At 45.3% G+C, this 25009-nt stretch overlaps 1 protein-coding gene across 1 annotated transcript in view; it reads right to left on the bottom strand.

Moving 5' to 3' along the window:
* The window catches only part of DGKQ (diacylglycerol kinase theta), a 106574-nt gene that overhangs the window by 9622 nt on the left and 71943 nt on the right, over positions 1 to 25009 (bottom strand). Inside the window, exons 11-18 of the mRNA XM_081320325.1 lie at positions 24242 to 24296; positions 23966 to 24027; positions 23085 to 23235; positions 18527 to 18565; positions 17989 to 18104; positions 3910 to 4061; positions 1297 to 1445; positions 629 to 810 (exon numbers count right to left, since the gene is read on the bottom strand). Coding sequence (XP_081176451.1) covers positions 629 to 810; positions 1297 to 1445; positions 3910 to 4061; positions 17989 to 18104; positions 18527 to 18565; positions 23085 to 23235; positions 23966 to 24027; positions 24242 to 24296 — 906 coding nt within the window. The remainder of the gene's footprint in view (positions 1 to 628; positions 811 to 1296; positions 1446 to 3909; positions 4062 to 17988; positions 18105 to 18526; positions 18566 to 23084; positions 23236 to 23965; positions 24028 to 24241; positions 24297 to 25009) is intronic.

Here is a 25009-nt window from a genome sequence, read left to right as displayed (position 1 = left end):
ATCCTAGAATAAAACAGTATGCTCAGCTGTTGCTTTATTGGTTTATAAAAAGGAACGAGAAGTAATCTGTGATCCATTTTACAAGGATTTTAAAGAAACCCAAGCAATTTGGTAATTATCAAACATGTATTCTAATTACCATATTTTATAGCTTTGCAGGCCTCTAATTAGGGAAAATAGGTAACAAAGCACCATAGCAATTTATACGCCTTTCAAAATAAAATCACATTGCTCACAAGTAATCAGAATATTAATTATATATACATTTAACTTATCCTCTGTGCATAATGTCTGTCAACACTGCATTGCCCTTAAATTAGGAAGTTTCATCATGAGCTGCTTATTCATCAGAAAAGAGGAATAGGGAGTGAGAAAGTGACTAATTATGGTGAAAAAAAGAGAAACTGAAGAGAAAATGGAGAGAACGCTATAAATTATAGTCCCCAAATCTACTTAATAAATAGCAGGCATCTGAGAAGGACACTACAATACAACAACTCATCTTGAATTATTAGATCATTCTATATAAGAAGAAGTTTTGGATGTTCAGCGCGTTTTTTATTTTTTTATTTTTTTTTTACTTATGTTGTTATTGCTGTACTTTGAGGGAGGAAAAATTGAGAAATACCTTAGGAGGTTCTGGCTCCAATATACCATTTTCTGAGCTTTCCAAGGACTCTTGAGCATCCAAAAGGATGGTCCAACGGTCCATAAGCACATCGTCAGCTTCATCTACAGATATCAGAATGGAGTACGGATCTTCGCCACCATAGCCAGGACCCCAGCGCAGGACCCTCCCCAAGTCATTACCTGATCAAAAAGGGCATGTTTTTGTTAAAAAAAATCTACTAAAGGGGAAAAAAAGCCTTTACGTTAACCTGAATTTCAGTAGGCCTACTAAACAGGTGTCAAACTCGCCACTTCGCGTGATGTGTCGCGACTTTTTCTGCACTGCCAGAGATGAGGTGGGCGCAGCCTCTGCATGATGCAAGCAGCCCACAGGCCGGCAGTTTGACACCCCTGGCCTACTACTTCTGACCAATAGTTTGGCCCACCAGGAGTTGTGGTTCTGCCACATCTACAAGGCCTTCGATTCAAATAACATTTTTAATTATCACTTACAAAGTTAAAATGAGATGTCTGCTGAATTTGCCATTGGAAATAGCCTAATGGCATCAGTTTGCTGTAACATTTAACCACTGCTAATTTAATTTACGGAAAGATAGAATCTATGAGCTTATGGGAAACCTCATCCATTGCCCTTCTTCATCCTAAAATCCGCAGTTTAAGCCTCACCTGTTCCTAAAGGCAAAATAGCCACAGACGGTTCAGGGCAGGAAAGCTTGTGCCTGATCTCTTCCAGGGCACCAAGCACCCATCCAACTGTGCCGTCACCGCCGCACACCAATATTCGGAAATACGGAATTTGAGAGAAGGCATGAAATCTTCAATGTATAAAAAACAATAAGGACAATATTATTTATAAGCACAACTGTGAATTGAAGCATGCATACAATTTTCTTTAAATCTATCCAGCCAACTAAAAACAGAAATAGGCTCACGTTATCTTCTTTTTTTTTTTAATAGACCGAAGTCGGTATCCCAAGAACCAGATGAATTTTATGTGGGCAAGGAGAGGTTGGACTTCAATTAAATCCAGCAACAACCCTTCCAGCTCCAAAAGCAATTTGAAGGTCAACAGAAAGAACTGAGACATCTCATTGGGGTCAGACTCCTGGGAAATGCACAAAAAAGTAAATTTCTGGATCTGGTCTGAGTGCTTTTGAGATACTGACAACAGTATGAAGATAACTCACAGAATGATGAAGTACTACCTCTTCATTCTAGAAGATCTGGTTGTGTTAAAGATGGTTTTTCATATTCTAACATAACAGAACCAAAAACGGAAAAAATAAACAAAAAAATGAACTGACATGACCTTCTTTTTGAAGTAAGACTTCACCTTCATCCCATATGCATTCTGCTCCCTTCCCATCATTTGTTAATTTTAAGGACATTTTAACATTAATATTCATTATTTTAATATTTAATGTTTTATTTTGTTGTTTCACTTAGTTGCAAGCCACCTAGGCAAGATGGGTCACATTTAAATTTAATTAAAAAAAAATAAATATGAAATGATAGAATGGGCCTTTGTATCCTTATAAACCCAATATAGGGCATGAGCTATAAGGCCAAAAAGTCCTTCTCAATCTTAGATTTTCAGATTACATTTGCCCTCAAAAACAACTATTAGGGGAGCATTAAACATGCTAAAATGTTCTTCAGAGTTCAAGAATGGTTGATTTAAATATCCTGCCAGCCTAAAAAAATGGGGCTAGACTACTCAGAAACTCATTCCTTGGCCTTTGAAACTCAAGTGCATTGCTTGAACAATAAAAGTATTTGATCATGGTAAAGACAGAAAGTTAATGTTATTGTTTTGCTGAATATAACCCTTTAATTTTCATACAATGCTCTGTCATCTGAAATTCTATTTAGCTTCCTTCTACAAATCTGTTAAACACTGAACAAAACAGAACTGTGCCCAGTAACTTTTTATAGTATCACTTTCCAGCTATGTAATGATAATGATAACTTTATTGTCACTTTGAATGTACACCAATCGGCAAACATCAAAATGAAATTTCGTTGCATACAGCTCTCAAAGGGTCACCACCTCCGATATATACTCCTATATATCCTATATAATATGCATTCAAAATGAAAAGATGACAGATTTGCATGTGATAACAAGAAACAAACCAAAATAGTTTGCTGGCTATTAGGAAAAAACCCCTCATCACCAATAGATAATACAAATTTTTTTTTTAAAAAGTACTCAATCCAATCTAAAATTAATTCTGTGTTTCTACTTATAAAAACAAGCTTATAGAACATGTGCGTGTATTTCATACAGCTCAAGTAGAAAAAAACATGCAATGCTTCATTTTCATTTTGCTTTATCAAAATTTAAGTACCGTATGTAAGTAGGAAAAAGGTCATGTAATGAATGTTCAGTCTATTTTCCAACAAAGGGTAAGTGCCTAGAGTTTTCAGCTTTCTCTCTTTTTCATTCTTTACATCACCGTCTCTTTGACAAATTAGCTTCTTTTCTTTGGAATAACCGCTGCCAAATCCCAATGCAAAAATAGAAATGGCATTTATTCAACCCACCCCGACAGTTTTAATAAGTGACTTTAAAGTCTATTGAAAAGAGTGTAAAAATTTATTATTTGACAGGAGGGTTAAACATCTCTTCCTTCTTTTATTGAACCTTTTGGCATGAATATTGTCCGAGCTCAGCCACATTGCTATTCACACTGTGATGCTTCCTAATTACAGCACTAAAAGCTTTTGAAAGAGGTGGCTGGCTTCCAAAGTCTTTGTGGATCGTTAGCCCAAAGCTTCGGATCTGCATTTTCCAAACAGCAGCTTTACACTCCAATTCAAGTAAACTTCCAAAATAAACAGATGATAAGGCGTCAGAAACTTCTGGTCAAAGACAGAATTAGGAAATCCCAACACAGCAGCTGCAAAATCTTAAGACGTTCCTTGGCAACACCATCTTCTCATCCATATTGAAACGATGCAAGATCACCTAATTAACCAAGGTTACAGATTTTCAAACTCTTGAGCCATTATGCAGTGCCAAACGTTAACACAAAAGGTTAAGAAACAAAAGGAGTTAAGATGAGGAAATGTTATCTTCCAATTCCTTCTCCAAAGGGGTGCGGGCAGACTAAAAAGGTCACTCACTGAGCAATTTCCATTGGGCCATCGCTCAGGGCTTCGGCAGCTTTGCAAGACCAAGAACGAAGGAAACCAACAGCAAGGGGGGAAAAATATCGCTCGAAACAAGTAACACATGAAACAGCCAAGATGTATTGAATAGAAACAATATGTTACCCAGGCAGCGGACCTCCATTGGTTAGTTCAAAGATCTGATGAGGATTCAACAGTTTTCGAAAACTGTACAACAAATCCCGACCTTTAAGACTTCCACTTTTGGTATTCACAAATACAAGTAAAGGACAGCAGTTCTGAGGAAGCTTATTTTGCTAAACAACAACAAAAAAAAAGAAAGGAGAAGTGATTAAAAATATAGCATTTAGAACCAGCTAGGTAAAGTTCCAAATTACACGATGATGCTTAAGACAATAAAAAAAGGGAAACCCAATGTTCCTAACAAGCTAAACGTACTTATTAAGAACTTTTTTCGCATGGCTTTGGGGAGGTGTTGGTCATGAATTTAAAAGGCACAAAGATATATGTTATTGATTTCCAAAGAAAGTTTTCTTTTTACTGTTTGCACCCAACTTCCAGTAAGGAAGAGCACAATTATTCCAGACCATTAATAGACACATACTGTATAAAACTTAAAATTGCCTGGTATGCCAAGCCATCACCATCAATGTCTATGCTACCCACCTCTCTGTCTGTCTGTCTGTCTGTCTGTCTATCTATCTATCTATCTATCTATCTATCTATCTATCTATCTATCTATCTATCTATCTATCTATCTATCTTAGTTTATCTAGTTATAAAAATGGGGCATCAACTGACTTCTCTAAGGGATAGCTATTGCTAAGACCTTTGGTAACCTTGATATACTGGGGCTGAGTTATCAAAAATAAAACATCTGGAGAAGCAGGTGGCAGCCATGTCCATGAAGGCCTCTGTGCACATGTGTACCAGCTGTGTCCTTTCTTAGATTGGTAGGCTCTGTTCACAATCATTTGTGCTCTGGTTACCTCCTACTACAATGTGCTATACACTGGGCTACCTTTGAAAGATACCCAAAAGCTGTCATTGGCCTAGAATGCAGCAACACAAGTAGCTGTTGGACACAACTCAGTGCACTCATGTAACACCACTCTTTTGAGAGCAATGGTTTTCCTAGTAGTAGTATATGGTTTTAAGGAAGGCTGAGCACCGAATAAATGATGCTTTCAAATTGTGGTGTTGAAGGAGACTCTTGAGAGTCTCTTGGACTGTAAGGATATCAAATCAGTCAATTCTAAAGGAAACCAACCCTGGCTGTTTTTTGGAAGGACAGAAACTGAAGCCGAAGCTCAAATACTTTGGCCACCTAATGAGAGGAGAGGACTTATTGGAATAGACCCTGAAGTTGGAAAAGGTTGAAGGCAAAAGGAGAAGTGGAGGAGATGGCTAGATAGTGTCATTTACACAATGAACATGAGGACCCAGATTGTTGGGGGCAATAAGCTGACTTTGTAATAATGCCGCTTTGGGGGGGGGCAGGCATATACATATACATATACATATACATATACATATACATATACATATACATATACATATACATATACGTATACGTATACGTATACATATACATAGAATGAAGGCTATTGCTAAGCACATTGGTTTGTGCTTAAATTGTAAGCCGCCCTGAGTCTTCGGAGAAGGGCGGGATATAAATGGGATTAAAATAAAAAAATAAAAAAAATAAATTTGGGCACACTCCGGGAGACAGTGGAGGACATGGTGGCCTGGTGTGTTATGGTGCATGGGGTCGCAAAGCGTTGGACATGACTTAGTGACCGAACAAAGACAAAAGTTTGCGAACTATGTTGGCTTATGGATGTAATTCAAGTTGCTGGTTACCATCTATAAAAGCACTTCATGACCTAAGGCCAGGTTATTTGTAGGATTGCTCATCTCCAATTGTCTCTGTTTACTCTATGAGATTTGGTAGAAACAAAGACATCTGGGTGGGGCCTGGTGATGCTTTCTCTGTCATAGCACCTGCTTTTGGAATATTTTTCCCCCCACAGTTCAAATGGTCTGATCCTACCAGCCCACCATAAAGCCTTGAATTTGCCCTGGAAACTGGGCCAGACTGTGAGATGAACCCATCCAGAATGAAAGCTATGGCTGGTCTCAATTATTCTGCTAGCTTTTATTTTGTTATTCTCTTTTCAGATCCAGGCATTGGTTGTGCTTTGTTTTTAGTTCCTTTGTTTTTCATGTTTCTCTCCAAATATAAGCTGCTCAGATTTGCTTTTGTAAGCTGGACATCCATATAAATCAAGCTAAGCGACAACAAACAAATATATCTTGAACCATCTCTGCCACATTTACTCCAAAGTGAGCAAAGCTTGTTTTGCAACTGGAATCAAAGGTAAGGCATTGATTGTCCTAGGCAGCTGCTTAAACACAGGAACAGTTTGCCTTTATCCCTAAAGACTATCTTTCGTTGGCTTAGGCAAAATGGAAAACAGCAGTGACAAGCAGTTTATTTTAGAGAGAATGAGCGGATTAATACAGTATTGCCAACCCAAATCATTCTTTTCCTCCTGGATTCTAATTACAACTGGCTCTAGTAGAGGTTTCTTTCTGACACCATGATTTATACTAATCACTGGTCTGAGCTTCCAAATGAAAAGATAAACTATGATGTAGAGTCACTTCTGTTTCTTAACTTCCTTTCAATTCAATACCCCAGCCCTTAGGTGGAGGTACTTTCAGAAACAGACCATCAGTGCTCATTACATTTTATTCTACTTTAACAGCCAACCACACAAACCAATTACTTACCTACAATGAAGCTGAGTAGCCTTCGGTGAATTCACCAAAGGGCTTGCCACTTGTACAAAGCCCATTCAGAATCTGCTATAGTGTATGCATGCTTTGCTTCGAGTCTTGTCCTCCATACATACATACAATGAATAGCTAGCTGCATTTCATGCTAAATCCCTTTAATTCTACCTGATACCAACATAGCAAATCCTGTGTGAAATCCTGAAGTCGCCAGCACCAAGCAGGGAAGGATGTATGAAGACACAGATTACAACTCTTAAGAGCTTCAGTTTCAGATAAGTAGCCCATTCTTCATTGTACCAAAAGAAGAAAATATTCGTAGCTCAGGGTTGAACTGTGTTCAGTAAATGACTATGTTCTCAGTGACCTCAACATGGATGAGGGGGCTTCACATCTTGGCTTTCTTAGCAACCTTTCAGGACAAGACACAATCCCTGGGCTTCCCTATTAAGGGGACGAGTAGCCTGCAAATTCTGACAGCAAGGCAGCAGGAGTTGGCGGGGTAAAAGGCAAAAACAGCAACAACAATGAAACAACAAATAACCACAGATAGGCACCTAGATGGACGAAGTTGAACTCCAGGTCAAGCTGAATCCAAAGCCAAGCTGAAGATTTATGATGCCAAATCAACACAGTTAAGCAAGGGTTGTAAATAACTGGATTCACAGAGTCACAGTACGTGAAGCCAGATGCTTAAATTGGTCCTAGCAAATGAAAACTGTTTCTGTGAGTGTTCTTTGCCAAGGGTGCCAGCTGTTGTCTTCCTTCTGCTCTGCTGGGTAGTTCAGTGTCTTGCCTCCCCGCCATTGGGGAGGCACTGGGTAGAGAGATTGTGGTTGCACTATACCAGGGGTCTTCAAACTTGGCCCTTTTATGACTTGTGGGCTTCACCTCACAGAACTCCTCACCTGCACACCTTTATACAGGAAGCTGAAAGCTGCATTGGCTCTGGGTGAGATTAAAGGTGCTGGTGATGACCTATAAAGCCCTAAATGGCATGGGCCCGGATTATCTGAGGGAGCACCTGCTGCCAGCATCAATTTCCCATCGTCCTGTGCGCTCCCACAGGGAGGGCCTCCTCAGAGTACCACCGGTGAAGGATTGCCGACGGGCGATCCTCAGGGGGAGGGCGTTCTCTGTGGGCGCGCCTGCCCTATGGAATCAACTGCCAATGGAACTCCGGACTGCCCCCGACGTTCGTTCATTTCGCCGAGACCTAAAAACCTGGCTCTTTGAGCTATCTGGTCTGGACTGAGGGGTTTAATGTTTTTAAATTGTGATTTTAATTTTTTGCGGCTAGACTTAATTTACAGTAATTTTATATTGTATTGTTTTTAAATTTTGCCTTGTAAACTGCCCTGAGTCCTTTGGGAGTAGGGCGGTATATAAACCAAATAAATAAATAAATAAATAAATAAATAAATAAATAAATAAATAAATAAATAAATAAATAAATAAATAAATAAATAAATAATTTATTTATTTGTTTTTATAAACCGCCCTTCTCCCGAGGGACTCGGGGCGGTGTACAGAGTAAGGTAGGTATACAGATTGAACAATAGTGAAAAACAATAGTAAAAACAAACTGGGACCCCAATTAGAGCTATCAGGCCAGGCCGGACTGCTGGAACAGGTAAGTTTTTAAGTCGCGCCGGAAGGTGCGGAGGTCAGGGGCCATCCGGATTTCGGTTGGCAAGCAGTTCCAGAGGGCTGGCGCACCCACTGAGAATGCCCTCCCCCTGGGGGCCACCAGCCGACATTCCTTGAGTGGTGGCACCCTGAGGAGGCCCTCTCTGTGGGAGCGCACAGGACGGTGGGGTGTTGACATTGGCAGAAGGTGCTCCCGTAGGTAGTCCGGACCCATGCCATGTAGGGCTTTGTATGTCATTGTTAGCACCTTGAATTTCACTCGGAAGGCAACCGGAAGCCAGTGCAGCTCACGGAGGAGAGGTGTGATATGGGAGTATCGGGAGGCCCCCAAAAGTGTCCGTGCCGCTGCACTTTGCACCAGTTGAAGCTTCCGAGTGGATCTCAAGGGCAGCCCCATGTAGAGAGCGTTACAGTAGTCTAGGCGAGAGGTCACAAGGGCATGGGTGACTGTACGTAAGGCATCCAGGTCCAGATAAGGTCGTAGTTGGCGCACCAGTCGAACCCGGGAGAAGGCCCCCTTGGTCACAGCTCCTATGTGATCTTCCAGGGATAGCTGCGAGTCTAGGAGGACACCCAGGTTGCGGGCCCTATCAACAGGGGGTAGTAACTCATCCCCGATGTTAAGGGGTGGAATGATCTGAGTATCCTGGCTTGCTGGTACGTACAGCCATTCAGTCTTGTCCGGGTTGAGTTGAAGCCTGTTCCTCCCCATCCATTCCCGGACCGCTTTCAGGCAGCGGGACATCACGTCGAGGGCATCACTGATGCTGTTTGGAGTTGAGATGAAAAGCTGGGTGTCATCAGCATACTGATGGTACCCTACTCCAAAGCTACGAATGATCTCACCCAGCGGTTTCATGTAGATGTTGAATAATGCATCCTCCACGGCAGCCATGATGGAATGTAATTTTCAAAATCCCTACAAGTCTTTGTAAGCAAATTGCTGGCAACAAACCCTGATTTTATCCTTATTTTATTTTTGTAGTACATACAAATCCCCAAAGGACTGGAAGACTCTATGGGCTTACAACAAACTATATCAATCAGAAATAATCACTTTTCACTTTTTTACATAAATGAAAATGGACTAGATTAACTCTCTTATTTTTATTGTGGGGTACTTGGCGAGACTACCCTTTCATCTACTTTATTCCATGTTTTATACTAGAAAACTGTGATTGATTTCAAACAATTGTGTGTAAATCTGGTTTCATAAGCACAATAAACCTGCATTGTTCCTTTCTCTCCTCTTCTGTCAAAGTTGGAAAAAAATTGAAAGTTTGTGCTTCTACTTTAGATTAACCACAGGTTTACACATGTTGTTGTTAGTTGCGAAGTCGTGTCCGACCCATCGCGACCCCATGGACAACGTTCCTCCAGGCCTTCCTGTCCTCTACCATTTTTTGGAGTTCATTTAAGCTCACACCTACTGCTTCAGTGACTCCATCCAGCCATCTCATTCTCTGTTTTCCCCTTCTTCTGTTGCCCTCAATCTTTCCCAGCATTAGGCTCTTCTCCAGTGAGTCCTTCCTTCTCATTAGGTGGCCAAAGTATTTGAGTTTACACATAGTTTGTGATTAAATGTAATTATGGTTACTTTACAGAAAACAGCTTCACAATCCAAAGAGCTGACTTGTTCAACTACCATCATTCAGATCAATCCCAGGGATTTTTTTTCCATTTCCAAGCTTTCATTAATCTAAAGTAGAACTAAACATTTCTGAATTTCTTGCAAATGATCTGAGAACAAAGCAGATCGTTTATGTAACTTTTAAATTATTAATCAAGTTGGATCTGAACCAGTTCATGTTCACCTTGCTTTTTCTACACACAAACACACATACACCAAGTTCAGTGAAAGAAATTCCCCTCTCTATTCAATTCTGCATCTCTCTCCTCCTTTGACTTAATTTCCTAAGGAAAATTAATCATTAAGAGCAACATGTAGAAATAAGCAACAAATAAACTCTTTTGCAATGTATGACTGCAATTTTTTTCCAACTCTTTTCTGCCTGCAAAAATCAGGATGCTCTCCTAGGACCAGCATTATGCACCAAGTGTTCACTTGAGCAGAAATAAAACTCTGTCTATCTCTTTTAATTTGGAAATGAAAGCAAACTTTTTGAAATCTGATTTATATCTACAGGAAACCTTGTAAAACAAGACTTAACTGTTTGCATAATCCTATTGAACAATTTCAATTAAGGTGGGGATTTTTCAAAGGGTTTACTATAAGATTGATCTTTGCACTTGCACCTGTTGTTTAATATGGAATTCTTAAAGTTCCTATCTTGAATTCAGATCTCTTGCAAATCGTAAGAAACAAAGGATTCACTTAGACCCAGTAAACAAACTATAGCAGGTTAGGAGTTACTGTCCCCAGATATAATCTCACAAATGCTTGTGAACGTCAGTATGTACACCAAGTACAAATCAAGGAATGGCTGGGGGAAAATTCAGTCAGATAAGAAAGAACCCATGTGATTGGTCTAACTTATAAAAGAAAGATCAAAGCATGCCTAAATGTCATAGGATGCACATTCCAGGAAATAAGATCTCATGCTGCTATCATATAAGAAAATGTAACCACTATTCATTTTTACATTTTCAAGAGATTTCAGCCTACCTGATCAATTGCCAATTCAATACTGACAATATTCAACAATATACAGTTATTTGCAAAGCTAAATTAACTCACGGTTATGCTCTCCAGAAATAGCTAATGTTCTTATTTAAATCACACTGGAACTGCTCCTTCAAGCTTTTAAATGGCAAAGCTGTTTTTCTTTTAGATTGAACCAAAATAGCTTACTATTTTAAATGCCCAAATCAAACACAACTGTTCTTTGTTTATAACAACACATTTCCTAATTGACAGTAAATTCTTCCATGCCTCTATTTGTTAATTCTTCAAATTCTCTGTGCGCTCAAAGTGGAATAGCAAAATAGTGCTGAATTTAACAAGTTAAATTGCTATAGAATGAGAACACTTTCATTTCACTAAGAAAATTTTGCTCTGATTATTAGAATATATTTCTATCACCTCTATGCCAGAGAGCATATATTTAATTAATACTATTTATACTGGGCAAATGTTTGAACATTCATTATTTAAAGAATGTCAGTCCAGTTGGATTTTAAGGAACAACTCAATTATGTAAAATATCCAGTCAGTAACATGCAATGGATTATTTCCTTGATACCAACTAATTAATATGTTTCTCTTCTAAGTATTTAATTTAAGTAACTTATTCTAAGTATTTAATTTAATTTAACTAACATGTAAAATTTTAGTGCCACTTTATAATGCCTTGGTAAGACCACACTTGAAATATTGAATCCAGTTTTGGTTGCCACAATATAAAAAAGATGTTGACATTCTAGAAAGACTGCAGAGAAGAGCAACAAAGATGATTAGAGGACTGGAGGTTAAAACATATGAAGAACAGTTGCAGGAATTGGGTATGTCAAGTTTAATGAAAAGAAGGACTAGGGGGGACATGATAGAAATGTTCCCAAATTTGAGGGGTCAATCTATTCTCCAAAGCACCTGAAGGCAGGACAAGAAGCAATAGATGGAAACTAATCAAGGAGAGAACCAACCTAGGAGAAATTTCCTGACGGTTAGAACAATTAATCAGTGGAACAACCTGCCTCCAGAAATTGTGAGTGCTCCATCACTAGAGGTTGTTAAGAAGAGACTGGACAAATATTTGTCTCAGATGGTATAGGGTCTCCTGTTTGAGGAAGGGTTGGACTAGGATATCTGAGGTTATCCCCAATTCTGTTATTCTTTTATTCTCTTATTTATTTTGCAATTATTGCAGTAGAGGAGGTCATCCACCAGTATGCGATAAAATATCATCAATATCTATCTCCATTCTCCTTCAAATGGGGGACATGGTGGAAGTTTAAGCCAATACCTGGGTCTACCAGGATCTGGATAGGAAATAACATAGACAAATGGAGTGACAATTCATTAAGTAGTTTAATGTTTCCAGATTAGTAACAATTTTTGCTCTGAACAGGTAATGTTCCCCTTATCTTGGGATTCCTTCTGGACTCATGGTTCCTGATGGAAGAACATATAGAATTCCTGATCAGGAGGTTCTTTGTCCCACTGTACCCTTTCCTAGAGCTGAAGAGGATCCTCATTCTGTAGGCATCTCACTCCTAGATTACCGTATATACTTGAGTATAAGCCGACTCGAGTATAAGCCGAGACCCCCAATTTCACCCCCCAAAACTGGAAAAAGTTATTGACTCGAGTATAAGCCGATCCGCCGTTCTGCAAGCCTGAATACACAGGAATACCCTGTGTGGCCGCGGCTCGTCGGCAGGTCTCCGTTCCTCCTGCCGACCTTTGGGGAGGTTTGGGCGCCTCCCCAAACCTCCCCAAACGTCGGCAGGTCTCCGTTCCTCCTGCCGACCTTTGGGGAGGTTTGGGCGCCTCCCCAAACCTCCCCAAACCTCGGCAGGTCTCCGTTCCTCCTGCCGACCTTTGGGGAGGTTTGGGCGCCTCCCCAAACCTCCCCAAACCTCGGCAAGTCTCCGTTCCTCCTGCCGACCTTTGGGGAGGTTTGGGCGCCTCCCCAAACCTCGGCAGGTCTCCGTTCCTCCGCGCAGACCTGCCGACCTTTGGGGAGGTTTGGGCGCCTCCCCAAACGTCCCCAAACCTCGGCAGGTCTCCGTTCCTGTTTGGGGAGGTTTGGGCGCCTCCCCAAACCTCCCCAAACCTCGGCAGGTCTCCGTTCCTCCGCGCAGACCTGCCGACCTTTGGGGAGGTTTGGGCGCCTCCCCAAACGTCCCCAAACCTCGGCAGGTCTCCGTTCCTGTTTGGGGAGGTTTGGGCGCCTCCCCAAACCTCCCCAAACCTCGGCAGGTCTCCGTTCCTCCGCGCAGACCTGCCGACCTTTGGGGAGGTTTGGGCGCCTCCCCAAACGTCCCCAAACCTCGGCAGGTCTCCGTTCCTGTTTGGGGAGGTTTGGGCGCCTCCCCAAACCTCCCCAAACCTCGGCAGGTCTCCGTTCCTCCGCGCAGACCTGCCGACCTTTGGGGAGGTTTGGGCGCCTCCCCAAACGTCCCCAAACCTCGGCAGGTCTCCGTTCCTGTTTGGGGAGGTTTGGGCGCCTCCCCAAACCTCCCCAAACCTCGGCAGGTCTCCGTTCCTCCGCGCAGACCTGCCGACCTTTGGGGAGGTTTGGGCGCCTCCCCAAACGTCCCCAAACCTCGGCAGGTCTCCGTTCCTGTTTGGGGAGGTTTGGGCGCCTCCCCAAACCTCCCCAAACCTCGGCAGGTCTCCGTTCCTCCGCGCAGACCTGCCGACCTTTGGGGAGGTTTGGGCGCCTCCCCAAACGTCCCCAAACCTCGGCAGGTCTCCGTTCCTGTTTGGGGAGGTTTGGGCGCCTCCCCAAACCTCCCCAAACCTCGGCAGGTCTCCGTTCCTCCGCGCAGACCTGCCGACCTTTGGGGAGGTTTGGGCGCCTCCCCAAACCTCCCCAAACCTCGGCAGGTCTCCGTTCCTGTTTGGGGAGGTTTGGGCGCCTCCCCAAACCTCCCCAAACCTCGGCAGGTCTCCGTTCCTCCGCGCAGACCTGCCGACGTTTGGGGAGGTTTGGGGAGGCGCCCAAACCTCCCCAAAGGTCGGCAGGAAGAACGGAGACCTGCCGAGGTTTGGGGAGGTTTGGGGAGGCGCCCAAACCTCCCCAAAGGTCGGCAGGTCTGCGCGGAGGAACGGAGACCTGCCGAGGTTTGGGGAGGTTTGGGGAGGCGCCCAAACCTCCCCAAAGGTCGGCAGGTCTGCGCGGAGGAACGGAGACCTGCCGAGGTTTGGGGACGTTTGGGGAGGCGCCCAAACCTCCCCAAACAGGAACGGAGACCTGCCGAGGTTTGGGGACGTTTGGGGAGGCGCCCAAACCTCCCCAAAGGTCGGCAGGTCTGCGCGGAGGAACGGAGACCTGCCGAGGTTTGGGGAGGTTTGGGGAGGCGCCCAAACCTCCCCAAACAGGAACGGAGACCTGCCGAGGTTTGGGGACGTTTGGGGAGGCGCCCAAACCTCCCCAAAGGTCGGCAGGTCTGCGCGGAGGAACGGAGACCTGCCGAGGTTTGGGGAGGTTTGGGGAGGCGCCCAAACCTCCCCAAACAGGAACGGAGACCTGCCGAGGTTTGGGGACGTTTGGGGAGGCGCCCAAACCTCCCCAAAGGTCGGCAGGTCTGCGCGGAGGAACGGAGACCTGCCGAGGTTTGGGGAGGCGCCCAAACCTCCCCAAACAGGAACGGAGACCTGCCGAGGTTTGGGGAGGCGCCCAAACCTCCCCAAAGGTCGGCAGGTCTGCGCGGAGGAACGGAGACCTGCCGAGGTTTGGGGAGGTTTGGGGAGGCGCCCAAACCTCCCCAAACAGGAACGGAGACCTGCCGAGGTTTGGGGACGTTTGGGGAGGCGCCCAAACCTCCCCAAAGGTCGGCAGGTCTGCGCGGAGGAACGGAGACCTGCCGAGGTTTGGGGAGGTTTGGGGAGGCGCCCAAACCTCCCCAAACAGGAACGGAGACCTGCCGAGGTTTGGGGAGGCGCCCAAACCTCCCCAAAGGTCGGCAGGAGGAACGGAGACCTGCCGAGGTTTGGGGAGGCGCCCAAACCTCCCCAAAGGTCGGCAGGAGGAACGGAGACCTGGGGAGGTTTGGGGAGGCGCCCAAACCTCCCCAAAGGTCGGCAGGAGGAACGGAGACCTGCCGAGGTTTGGGGAGGCGCCCAAACCTCCCCAAAGGTCGGCAGGAGGAACGGAGACCTGCCGAGGTTTGGGGAGGCGCCCAAACCTCCCCAAAGGTCGGCAGGAGGAACGGAGACCTGCCGACGTTTGGGGAGGTTTGGGGAGGCGCCCAAACCTCCCCAAACGTCGGCAGGTCTGCGCGGAGGAACGGAGACCTGCCGAGGTTTGGGGAGGCGCCCAAACCTCCCCAAACGTCGGCAAGTCTCCGTTCCTCCGCGCCCTGCCTGCCTGCTTCTTTCCGCTGCGGAAAGAAGCAGGCAGGCAAGGCGCGGAGTTTGGGGAGGTGCGCGCGCACCTCCCCAAACCTCCCCAAACTTCGGCAGGTCTCGGACGGCGGTGGCTTGGGAGAGGTGCGGGCGATCCCGGAAGCACCAAAGCCTCGGCCGCGCACAAGTCCTCGGTAAGTTTTTTTTGTTGACTGGAGTATAAGCCGAAGTGGAATTTTTCAGCCCAAAAAGTGGGCTGAAAAATTCGGCTTATACTCAAGTATATACGGTAATACTATTCCTTTTATATGTGGCTATCATAGAAAATGACACAGAAATTTCAATTAGTGCAAGCTGTGTCGCCCCATGTTGTTATGGGCAATCTCATTACTGCTACTTAACTATAGGAGCTACAATTACGGCTGTCCATATGTTTCTAAGTGCACTTAAGGTGCAGATCGTTAATTAAAAAGCCCTACGTGCCTCGGGACTTGGGTATACATGAAATCTTGAGTCTGTGTAACCATTATGATCAAACAGGGAATGCCTGCTGAAGGTCCTCATCTAGTGTGCAGTGTGATTAATTTGTTGTTGTTAGTTGCGAAGTCGTGTCCGACCCATCGCGACCCTATGGACAATGTTCCTCCAGGCCTTCCTGTCCTCTACCATCTTCTGGAGTCCATCTAGGCTCACGCCTACTGCTTCAGTGACTCCATCCAGCCACCTCATTCTCTGTCGTCCCTTTCTTCTATTGCCCTCAATCTTTCCCAGCATTAGGCTCTTCTCCAGTGAGTCCTTCCTTCTCATTAGGTGGCCAAAGTATTTGAGTTTTAGCTTCAGGATCTGGCCTTCTAAAGAGCAGTCAGGGTTGATCTCCTCTAGGACTGACCGGTTTGATCACCTTGCAGTCCAAGGAACTCGCAGGAGTCTTTTCCAGCACCATAGTTCAAAGGCTTCAATTCTTTGGCGCTCAGCCTTTCTTATGGTCCAGCTTTCACTGCCATACATTGCAACTGGGAAGACCATAGCCTTGACTATACGCACTTTTGTTGACAGGGTGATGTCTCTGCTTTTTAGTGTGCTATTTAGATTTGCCATGGCTTTCCTCCCAAGGAGCAAGCGTCTTTTAATTTCTTGGCTACAGTCCCCATCTGCAGTGATCTTGGAGCCCAGGAAAATAAAATCTGTCACTACCTCCATTTCTTCCCCATCTATTTGCCAGGAATTGAGAGGGCCAGATGCCATGATCTTGGTTTTCTTAATGTTTAGTTTCAACCCAAGTTTTGCACTCTCCTTCTTCACCCGCAACAAGAGGCTCTTTAGTTCTTCTTCACTTTCTGCCATTAGAGTGGTATCATCTGCATATCTTAGGTTGTTGATGTTTCTTCCGGCAATCTTAATTCCAACTTTTGATTCATCTAGCCCTGCCTTTCTCATGATGTGCTCTACATATAAGTTAAATAAGCAAGGCGACAGTATACAGCCTTGCCGGACTCCTTTCCCAATTTTGAACCAATCAGTGGTTCCGTGTCCAGTTCTCACTGTTGCTTCTTGGCCCGCATATAGATTTCTCAAGAGACAAATAAGATGGTCTGGTATGCCCATCTCTTTAAGGACTTGCCAGAGTTTGTTATGATCCACACAATCAAAGGCTTTAGCATAGTCAATGAAACAGAAGTAGATGTTTTTCTGGAACTCTCTAGCTTTCTCCATGATCCAGCGTATGTTAGCAATTTGATCTCTAGTTCCTCTGCCTCTTCGAAATCCTGCCTGTACTTCTGGTAGTTCTCGATCCACATACTGCTGGAGTCTAGCTTGTAGAATTTTAAGCATAACTTTACTAGCATGAGAAATGAGTGCAATGGTGCGATAGTTTGAACATTCTTTGGCACTGCCTTTCTTTGGAATTGGAATGTAAACTGATCTTTTCCAATCCTGTGGCCACTGTTGAGTTTTCCAAATTTGCTGGCAAATTGAGTGTAGCACTTTTACTGCATCGTCTTTTAAGATTTTGAATAGCTCAGCTGGAATACTGTCACCTCCACTAGCTTTGTTGTTGCTCAGCTTTTCTAAGGCCAGGAAATGGACATTTTCTATGGCAGCTCCCCACATTGGAAACGGTTCCTTCCCCCCGAAATATAGGTAGTCCTCAACTTACAACAATTCAGTTACAACGGCACTGAAAAAAGTGACTTATGACCATTTTTCACATTTATAACTGTTGCAGCATCCCCATGGTCATGTGATCCAAATTTAGGCATTTGGCACCTGGCTCATATTGATGACGGTTGCAGTGTCCTGGGGTCATGTGATCACCTTTTGCGACCATTTGACAAGCAAAGTCAATAGGGAAGCCAGATTCACTTAACAACCGTGTTGTTAATTTAACTGCAGTGATTCACTCAACAACTATGGCAAGAATCGTCATAAAATGAGACAAAAGTCACTTAACAAATGTCTCACTTAGCAACACAAGTTTTAGGCTCAATTGTGGTCGTATGTCGAGGACTACCTGTACAAGTAGCCTACTCATGGCTTTCCAAAGGCTTGCAGAGGCCTAACTGCTTCTCTGAAGGCCTTCAGAGATAAATTCCTATTGGTGCCAAGTATGTTATACAGAAACTCTATAATTTATATGACTTAATGCATTGAAAGCCACTAGGTTGAAGCAATATATGTGTCTTACAAACAAAACAAAACAAAAATAAACATCAGAGGAAAATATGCTAAATAAACGTGAATTGTATAATTAGGTCATAAATTAATGTCTTATGTTACTATAGCCAGCCAATGGATCTTACCAGAACTTCCGGGAGTATAACTGCAGTTAATGCCTTGTCATTGACGGAAGTATCTTTAACTAACATATATAGTCTTTCAGCTTCGGCAAAACAAGTAATTTTTAGTACAACAGCACCTATAATAAATGAAGAATATATTTAATATAACATGCCCATACTTATGTATAATACAGTTGAGTTACCATATTTGTCCCAATTTAGTATTTGTATGCTATTAAGCTCAGTCACTCAAATCTAAAACTTCATTGAGTATTAGGATCACTGGGGACTGGGTTTATTTCGGGAAAACAACACCTCTTTCCATGGTATCATCTACACTAGATATTTTTTAAAAAGTATAATGTTCTCTAGGAGATTAAACATCAATACATTTTAGTACAATTAGGGAAGAGCTCATGCTTCTACACGCAAAGATCATTAGGGGGAAGGGGAAGGAAGAGCTAGTGAAGTAACTCTCATACACCATGCATGAGCCAAAGTGACACAAAACGTCCAACAGTTCAGCTGCCAAATTTGAATTAAAACATTATATTCTTACCTTGAGATGAATATATGTGACTCACAGAAACTAAATTTGCTGAAATAATAATAATAAAAAAAATCAGTGCCCAAGTATCCCTTTTAAAAACTTTTTTTTCTAACTGAAAGAAAAGTGTGTAGCTAATAAGTTAATGCTGTCTCATTTTAGACATATTTTAAAAGGCCAATTTTGTTTATTTGAATGAGTGAAATTTAAACACAAACTGTCCATGGATTTTAAGCTAAGGCTTCAGGATAGTAAATAGGATCAACTGGTTCGTGATAAAACAAAGCTAATTCCAAATAGTACTGATGGGAATGTTAGTTAAACAAACACAAATCACACATAAGCTAACTATTAATTTAAGTTGCTGTCAGCAAGGATTGGATGGGCAACATTCCATAAACCACGGGCACAATTTTCATATCTGCAATTGAGCTTCTGAGGACCCAACAGATCAGATACACAACCCACATTGATTTTCAGAAATGTGATGGAGAAAAAGGGACAGAATGGTTGTGTAACATGTCAGGTTGGTGTTTAACAAAGGAGAGAATCCAATATATTTTCACCCAGCAATGAACCCAACTCATAAATTTCCAGTTCTCCTTCATTATCCAAAATAGTCAATTCTAATTTAGTTAATTTTAAAAAGAAACCAGTCTTCACACCTACTGTTCTTAAGGGGATATTACTTTAACACCAAATCAGTATTCCTTATTATTTTCTACAATTTCCCCCCAAAACTAAAAATCACTTATACATGTAATACATTTATACCTAATACTTTCATGTAAAGTCATATACACAAAAATGGAAAGTCAGTGGCTGTCATTCAATTCAAGGAGAAATGAAAGGGTAGAACAATTTATAAATAGTAAAAGTAAGTGTCAGGGGCATACGGGTAGTTGCCTCTGATTAAATTACCGTATATACTTGAGTATAAGCCGAATTTTTCAGCCCACTTTTTGGGCTGAAAAATTCCACTTCGGCTTATACTCCAGTCAACAAAAAAAACTTACCGAGGACTTGTGCGCGGCCGAGGCTTTGGTGCTTCCGGGATCGCCCGCACCTCTCCCAAGCCACCGCCGTCCGAGACCTGCCGAAGTTTGGGGAGGTTTGGGGAGGTGCGCGCGCACCTCCCCAAACTCCGCGCCTTGCCTGCCTGCTTCTTTCCGCAGCGGAAAGAAGCAGGCAGGCAGGGCGCGGAGGAACGGAGACTTGCCGACGTTTGGGGAGGTTTGGGCGCCTCCCCAAACCTCGGCAGGTCTCCGTTCCTCCGCGCAGACCTGCCGACGTTTGGGGAGGTTTGGGCGCCTCCCCAAACCTCCCCAAACGTCGGCAGGTCTCCGTTCCTCCTGCCGACCTTTGGGGAGGTTTGGGCGCCTCCCCAAACCTCGGCAGGTCTCCGTTCCTCCTGCCGACCTTTGGGGAGGTTTGGGCGCCTCCCCAAACCTCGGCAGGTCTCCGTTCCTCCTGCCGACCTTTGGGGAGGTTTGGGCGCCTCCCCAAACCTCCCCAGGTCTCCGTTCCTCCTGCCGACCTTTGGGGAGGTTTGGGCGCCTCCCCAAACCTCGGCAGGTCTCCGTTCCTCCTGCCGACCTTTGGGGAGGTTTGGGCGCCTCCCCAAACCTCGGCAGGTCTCCGTTCCTGTTTGGGGAGGTTTGGGCGCCTCCCCAAACCTCCCCAAACCTCGGCAGGTCTCCGTTCCTCCGCGCAGACCTGCCGACCTTTGGGGAGGTTTGGGCGCCTCCCCAAACGTCCCCAAACCTCGGCAGGTCTCCGTTCCTGTTTGGGGAGGTTTGGGCGCCTCCCCAAACCTCCCCAAACCTCGGCAGGTCTCCGTTCCTCCGCGCAGACCTGCCGACCTTTGGGGAGGTTTGGGCGCCTCCCCAAACCTCGGCAGGTCTCCGTTCCTGTTTGGGGAGGTTTGGGCGCCTCCCCAAACCTCGGCAGGTCTCCGTTCCTCCGCGCAGACCTGCCGACCTTTGGGGAGGTTTGGGCGCCTCCCCAAACGTCCCCAAACCTCGGCAGGTCTCCGTTCCTGTTTGGGGAGGTTTGGGCGCCTCCCCAAACCTCCCCAAACCTCGGCAGGTCTCCGTTCCTCCGCGCAGACCTGCCGACCTTTGGGGAGGTTTGGGCGCCTCCCCAAACGTCCCCAAACCTCGGCAGGTCTCCGTTCCTGTTTGGGGAGGTTTGGGCGCCTCCCCAAACCTCCCCAAACCTCGGCAGGTCTCCGTTCCTCCGCGCAGACCTGCCGACCTTTGGGGAGGTTTGGGCGCCTCCCCAAACGTCCCCAAACCTCGGCAGGTCTCCGTTCCTGTTTGGGGAGGTTTGGGCGCCTCCCCAAACGTCCCCAAACCTCGGCAGGTCTCCGTTCCTCCGCGCAGACCTGCCGACCTTTGGGGAGGTTTGGGCGCCTCCCCAAACCTCGGCAGGTCTCCGTTCCTCCGCGCAGACCTGCCGACCTTTGGGGAGGTTTGGGCGCCTCCCCAAACCTCCCCAAACCTCGGCAGGTCTCCGTTCTTCCTGCCGACCTTTGGGGAGGTTTGGGCGCCTCCCCAAACCTCCCCAAACGTCGGCAGGTCTGCGCGGAGGAACGGAGACCTGCCGAGGTTTGGGGAGGTTTGGGGAGGCGCCCAAACCTCCCCAAACAGGAACGGAGACCTGCCGAGGTTTGGGGAGGTTTGGGGAGGCGCCCAAACCTCCCCAAAGGTCGGCAGGTCTGCGCGGAGGAACGGAGACCTGCCGAGGTTTGGGGAGGTTTGGGGAGGCGCCCAAACCTCCCCAAACAGGAACGGAGACCTGCCGAGGTTTGGGGACGTTTGGGGAGGCGCCCAAACCTCCCCAAAGGTCGGCAGGTCTGCGCGGAGGAACGGAGACCTGCCGAGGTTTGGGGAGGTTTGGGGAGGCGCCCAAACCTCCCCAAACAGGAACGGAGACCTGCCGAGGTTTGGGGACGTTTGGGGAGGCGCCCAAACCTCCCCAAAGGTCGGCAGGTCTGCGCGGAGGAACGGAGACCTGCCGAGGTTTGGGGAGGTTTGGGGAGGCGCCCAAACCTCCCCAAACAGGAACGGAGACCTGCCGAGGTTTGGGGACGTTTGGGGAGGCGCCCAAACCTCCCCAAAGGTCGGCAGGTCTGCGCGGAGGAACGGAGACCTGCCGAGGTTTGGGGAGGTTTGGGGAGGCGCCCAAACCTCCCCAAACAGGAACGGAGACCTGCCGAGGTTTGGGGACGTTTGGGGAGGCGCCCAAACCTCCCCAAAGGTCGGCAGGTCTGCGCGGAGGAACGGAGACCTGCCGAGGTTTGGGGAGGTTTGGGGAGGCGCCCAAACCTCCCCAAACAGGAACGGAGACCTGCCGAGGTTTGGGGACGTTTGGGGAGGCGCCCAAACCTCCCCAAAGGTCGGCAGGTCTGTGCGGAGGAACGGAGACCTGCCGAGGTTTGGGGAGGTTTGGGGAGGCGCCCAAACCTCCCCAAACAGGAACGGAGACCTGCCGAGGTTTGGGGACGTTTGGGGAGGCGCCCAAACCTCCCCAAAGGTCGGCAGGTCTGCGCGGAGGAACGGAGACCTGCCGAGGTTTGGGGAGGTTTGGGGAGGCGCCCAAACCTCCCCAAACAGGAACGGAGACCTGCCGAGGTTTGGGGACGTTTGGGGAGGCGCCCAAACCTCCCCAAAGGTCGGCAGGTCTGCGCGGAGGAACGGAGACCTGCCGAGGTTTGGGGAGGTTTGGGGAGGCGCCCAAACCTCCCCAAACAGGAACGGAGACCTGCCGAGGTTTGGGGAGGTTTGGGGAGGCGCCCAAACCTCCCCAAACGTCGGCAGGTCTGCGCGGAGGAACGGAGACCTGCCGAGGTTTGGGGAGGTTTGGGGAGGCGCCCAAACCTCCCCAAACAGGAACGGAGACCTGCCGAGGTTTGGGGACGTTTGGGGAGGCGCCCAAACCTCCCCAAAGGTCGGCAGGTCTGCGCGGAGGAACGGAGACCTGCCGAGGTTTGGGGAGGCGCCCAAACCTCCCCAAAGGTCGGCAGGAGGAACGGAGACTTGCCGAGGTTTGGGGAGGTTTGGGGAGGCGCCCAAACCTCCCCAAAGGTCGGCAGGAGGAACGGAGACCTGCCGAGGTTTGGGGAGGTTTGGGGAGGCGCCCAAACCTCCCCAAAGGTCGGCAGGAGGAACGGAGACCTGCCGACGTTTGGGGAGGTTTGGGGAGGCGCCCAAACCTCCCCAAAGGTCGGCAGGAGGAACGGAGACCTGCCGACGAGCCGCGGCCACACAGGGTATTCCTGTGTATTCAGGCTTGCAGAACGGCGGATCGGCTTATACTCGAGTCAATAACTTTTTCCAGTTTTGGGGGGTGAAATTGGGGGTCTCGGCTTATACTCGAGTCGGCTTATACTCAAGTATATACGGTAAGAGTCTTTGGTTAAAACATTTTCTACAAGTTGCAGCATGTATATAAAATATGAAAAGTAATTCCCAAAACAGATGACATCTGAGCACATTTCAAAATATCAAAGCACTTTTCGTTTTATGTAGATTAAAAAAGACATGGGGGAAGGGGGTGTCTGACGTACTTTTGATGGCTAACTCATCTTTGAGGATTTTTGTATATTCTTCTGGAGTAAGATGTAGTGGTAGACCACCAACAAACAGATGGACACGCACAGTCGATATATTGTTTTCTACAATGTAAAATCTTGTTTGGTTCATCTGACGTAATGATGTCTGTGTAAGAAAAAAAATAAATTTCATCACCTTAAAACACATTTCATACAGAGAGAAGGTCAAGATTTTTATAACCATCTTGCTAAAACAAAAATTTCCAGACCATGAAGGATCGTTCTCCAGCAGAGAAGTTTGCTTTTGGATTTACTTGTTCATTTTCAATCTGTCCTACATGTTAGCAAAAGTTTGGAAACTACAAATAGTTAAGAGTGCCATTAGTATGAACAGGCACCCAAATATTTTAGAATAATACCATGGAATTTAAAATTCTATGCCAAGTATACACAATGAAGAAAATAGCAAACTATTTACTTATGGTCACAATAGTTGTTGCCACAGTAAACCAGAAATGCATTTTATAAGTGACATGTAACCAGCACAACCACCAGAAGCCAGAGCTTGGCAAACAAGGATTTTTGCCTCCTTCCTCAAATAAACCAGGATTTGGAGCTACTACGTTGTTTTTTTCTGCCAACCACTGGCTTTTTTAAAGGAGGGACAAACCCAGATTTCCAGCACTGGTGAAATGCTGAATTTTGTTCCTTCTGGAGTTTTTTGATTGGTTAAGTGACAGCACCTTGCTAGAAAAGCCACGTAGATAAATTATTAAGTAGAAATGTCAGCAACTGTGGGATCTTCTTATGTGTGAATCCAGTCATTTTGCCTAAATATATTTGTACCATGACTTTTTAGAAACATTCATAAGAATTTGTATAGTTTCCTTGTTTACCTTTCTGATGTCTTGTAATCTGCTGATAATTGATTCATGATCATCCAGCACCATTCGCTGAACTAAGGAGAATTTAAAAAAAAACCTTCATTGATTGTTTTTTTAATTGAAAGCTATCATGCTATTAATTAAAACAGTCAAAATTGCCAGTATGGAAATTTCTTAGAAGTAAAGGAACTTGCAATTAAAAAAAGAGAGAAAATCAGACATCTAGGTCTTTAAACTGAAGTTAAATTACATTTACATAACATAGTGGAACAGTAAAGTATATCTCACCTTGTCTGGAGCCCATAAGGACTTCCACCAATTTGAAGTTTTGGAAGCAATCTGACTGCCAAAAGACAGATAGGTTAAAATAAATGTTTAGTAAACTATAGGATTTAAAACTGTTTTTATGATTTAAAAAGAAAATTAAAATGTATTCATTTTAATAGTACATTTTGCATTGCAGTTTGAAAAACAACAATGGACTTTTATTAGACATTGAAAGACAGATTTTCTTGACCACCACATAAGTAAGTGCCAAAGTCTTAAATATTAATTTACTGTATACAATGAGTGGGGCTCAGTCACCAACAATCTAAAGTGGAGCATGTTTTGCCCCAAATGTCCCTGTGACCTTAACAAGACAGGTGTAGAACTTCAATGCCATTTTCGCCTGTGGCTAAATAACAATGGATTATTCATTTTGGCAAGAATCAATGCAGAAACAAAAAGCCACAGAAAGGAAACGAGGATAAGGATCATTCTCCTTGAGGCTTAGCCTTAAACATTAGTTTAAACTATTTTGGGTCCTCTAAGCAGAACATGATCCAGTCCATTAGAGAAAAATGTGGGAATTGCCTGTTTTCAGTAGACAAACTCTCATAGATGCACCATTCACTGAAGAAAGGAATGTGAATTACGGTTAGTATTTATAAAAGTACCAAAACTGGATCCTCATGGATCTTATCCTGATTTCTCATGCCACATATCAAGTAGGAAAAGCTTAATCCAAATTTTTTGGATCTTATGCAGAAGAAGACCCACTCTCTGTAACCTTCA

The sequence above is a fragment of the Vipera berus genome, assembly GCF_964194415.1.
Source record: "Vipera berus genome assembly, chromosome: 2".
In the NCBI taxonomy this organism is placed as follows: Eukaryota; Metazoa; Chordata; class Lepidosauria; order Squamata; family Viperidae; genus Vipera; species Vipera berus.
This window is presented reverse-complemented; position numbering and strand designations above follow the sequence as displayed.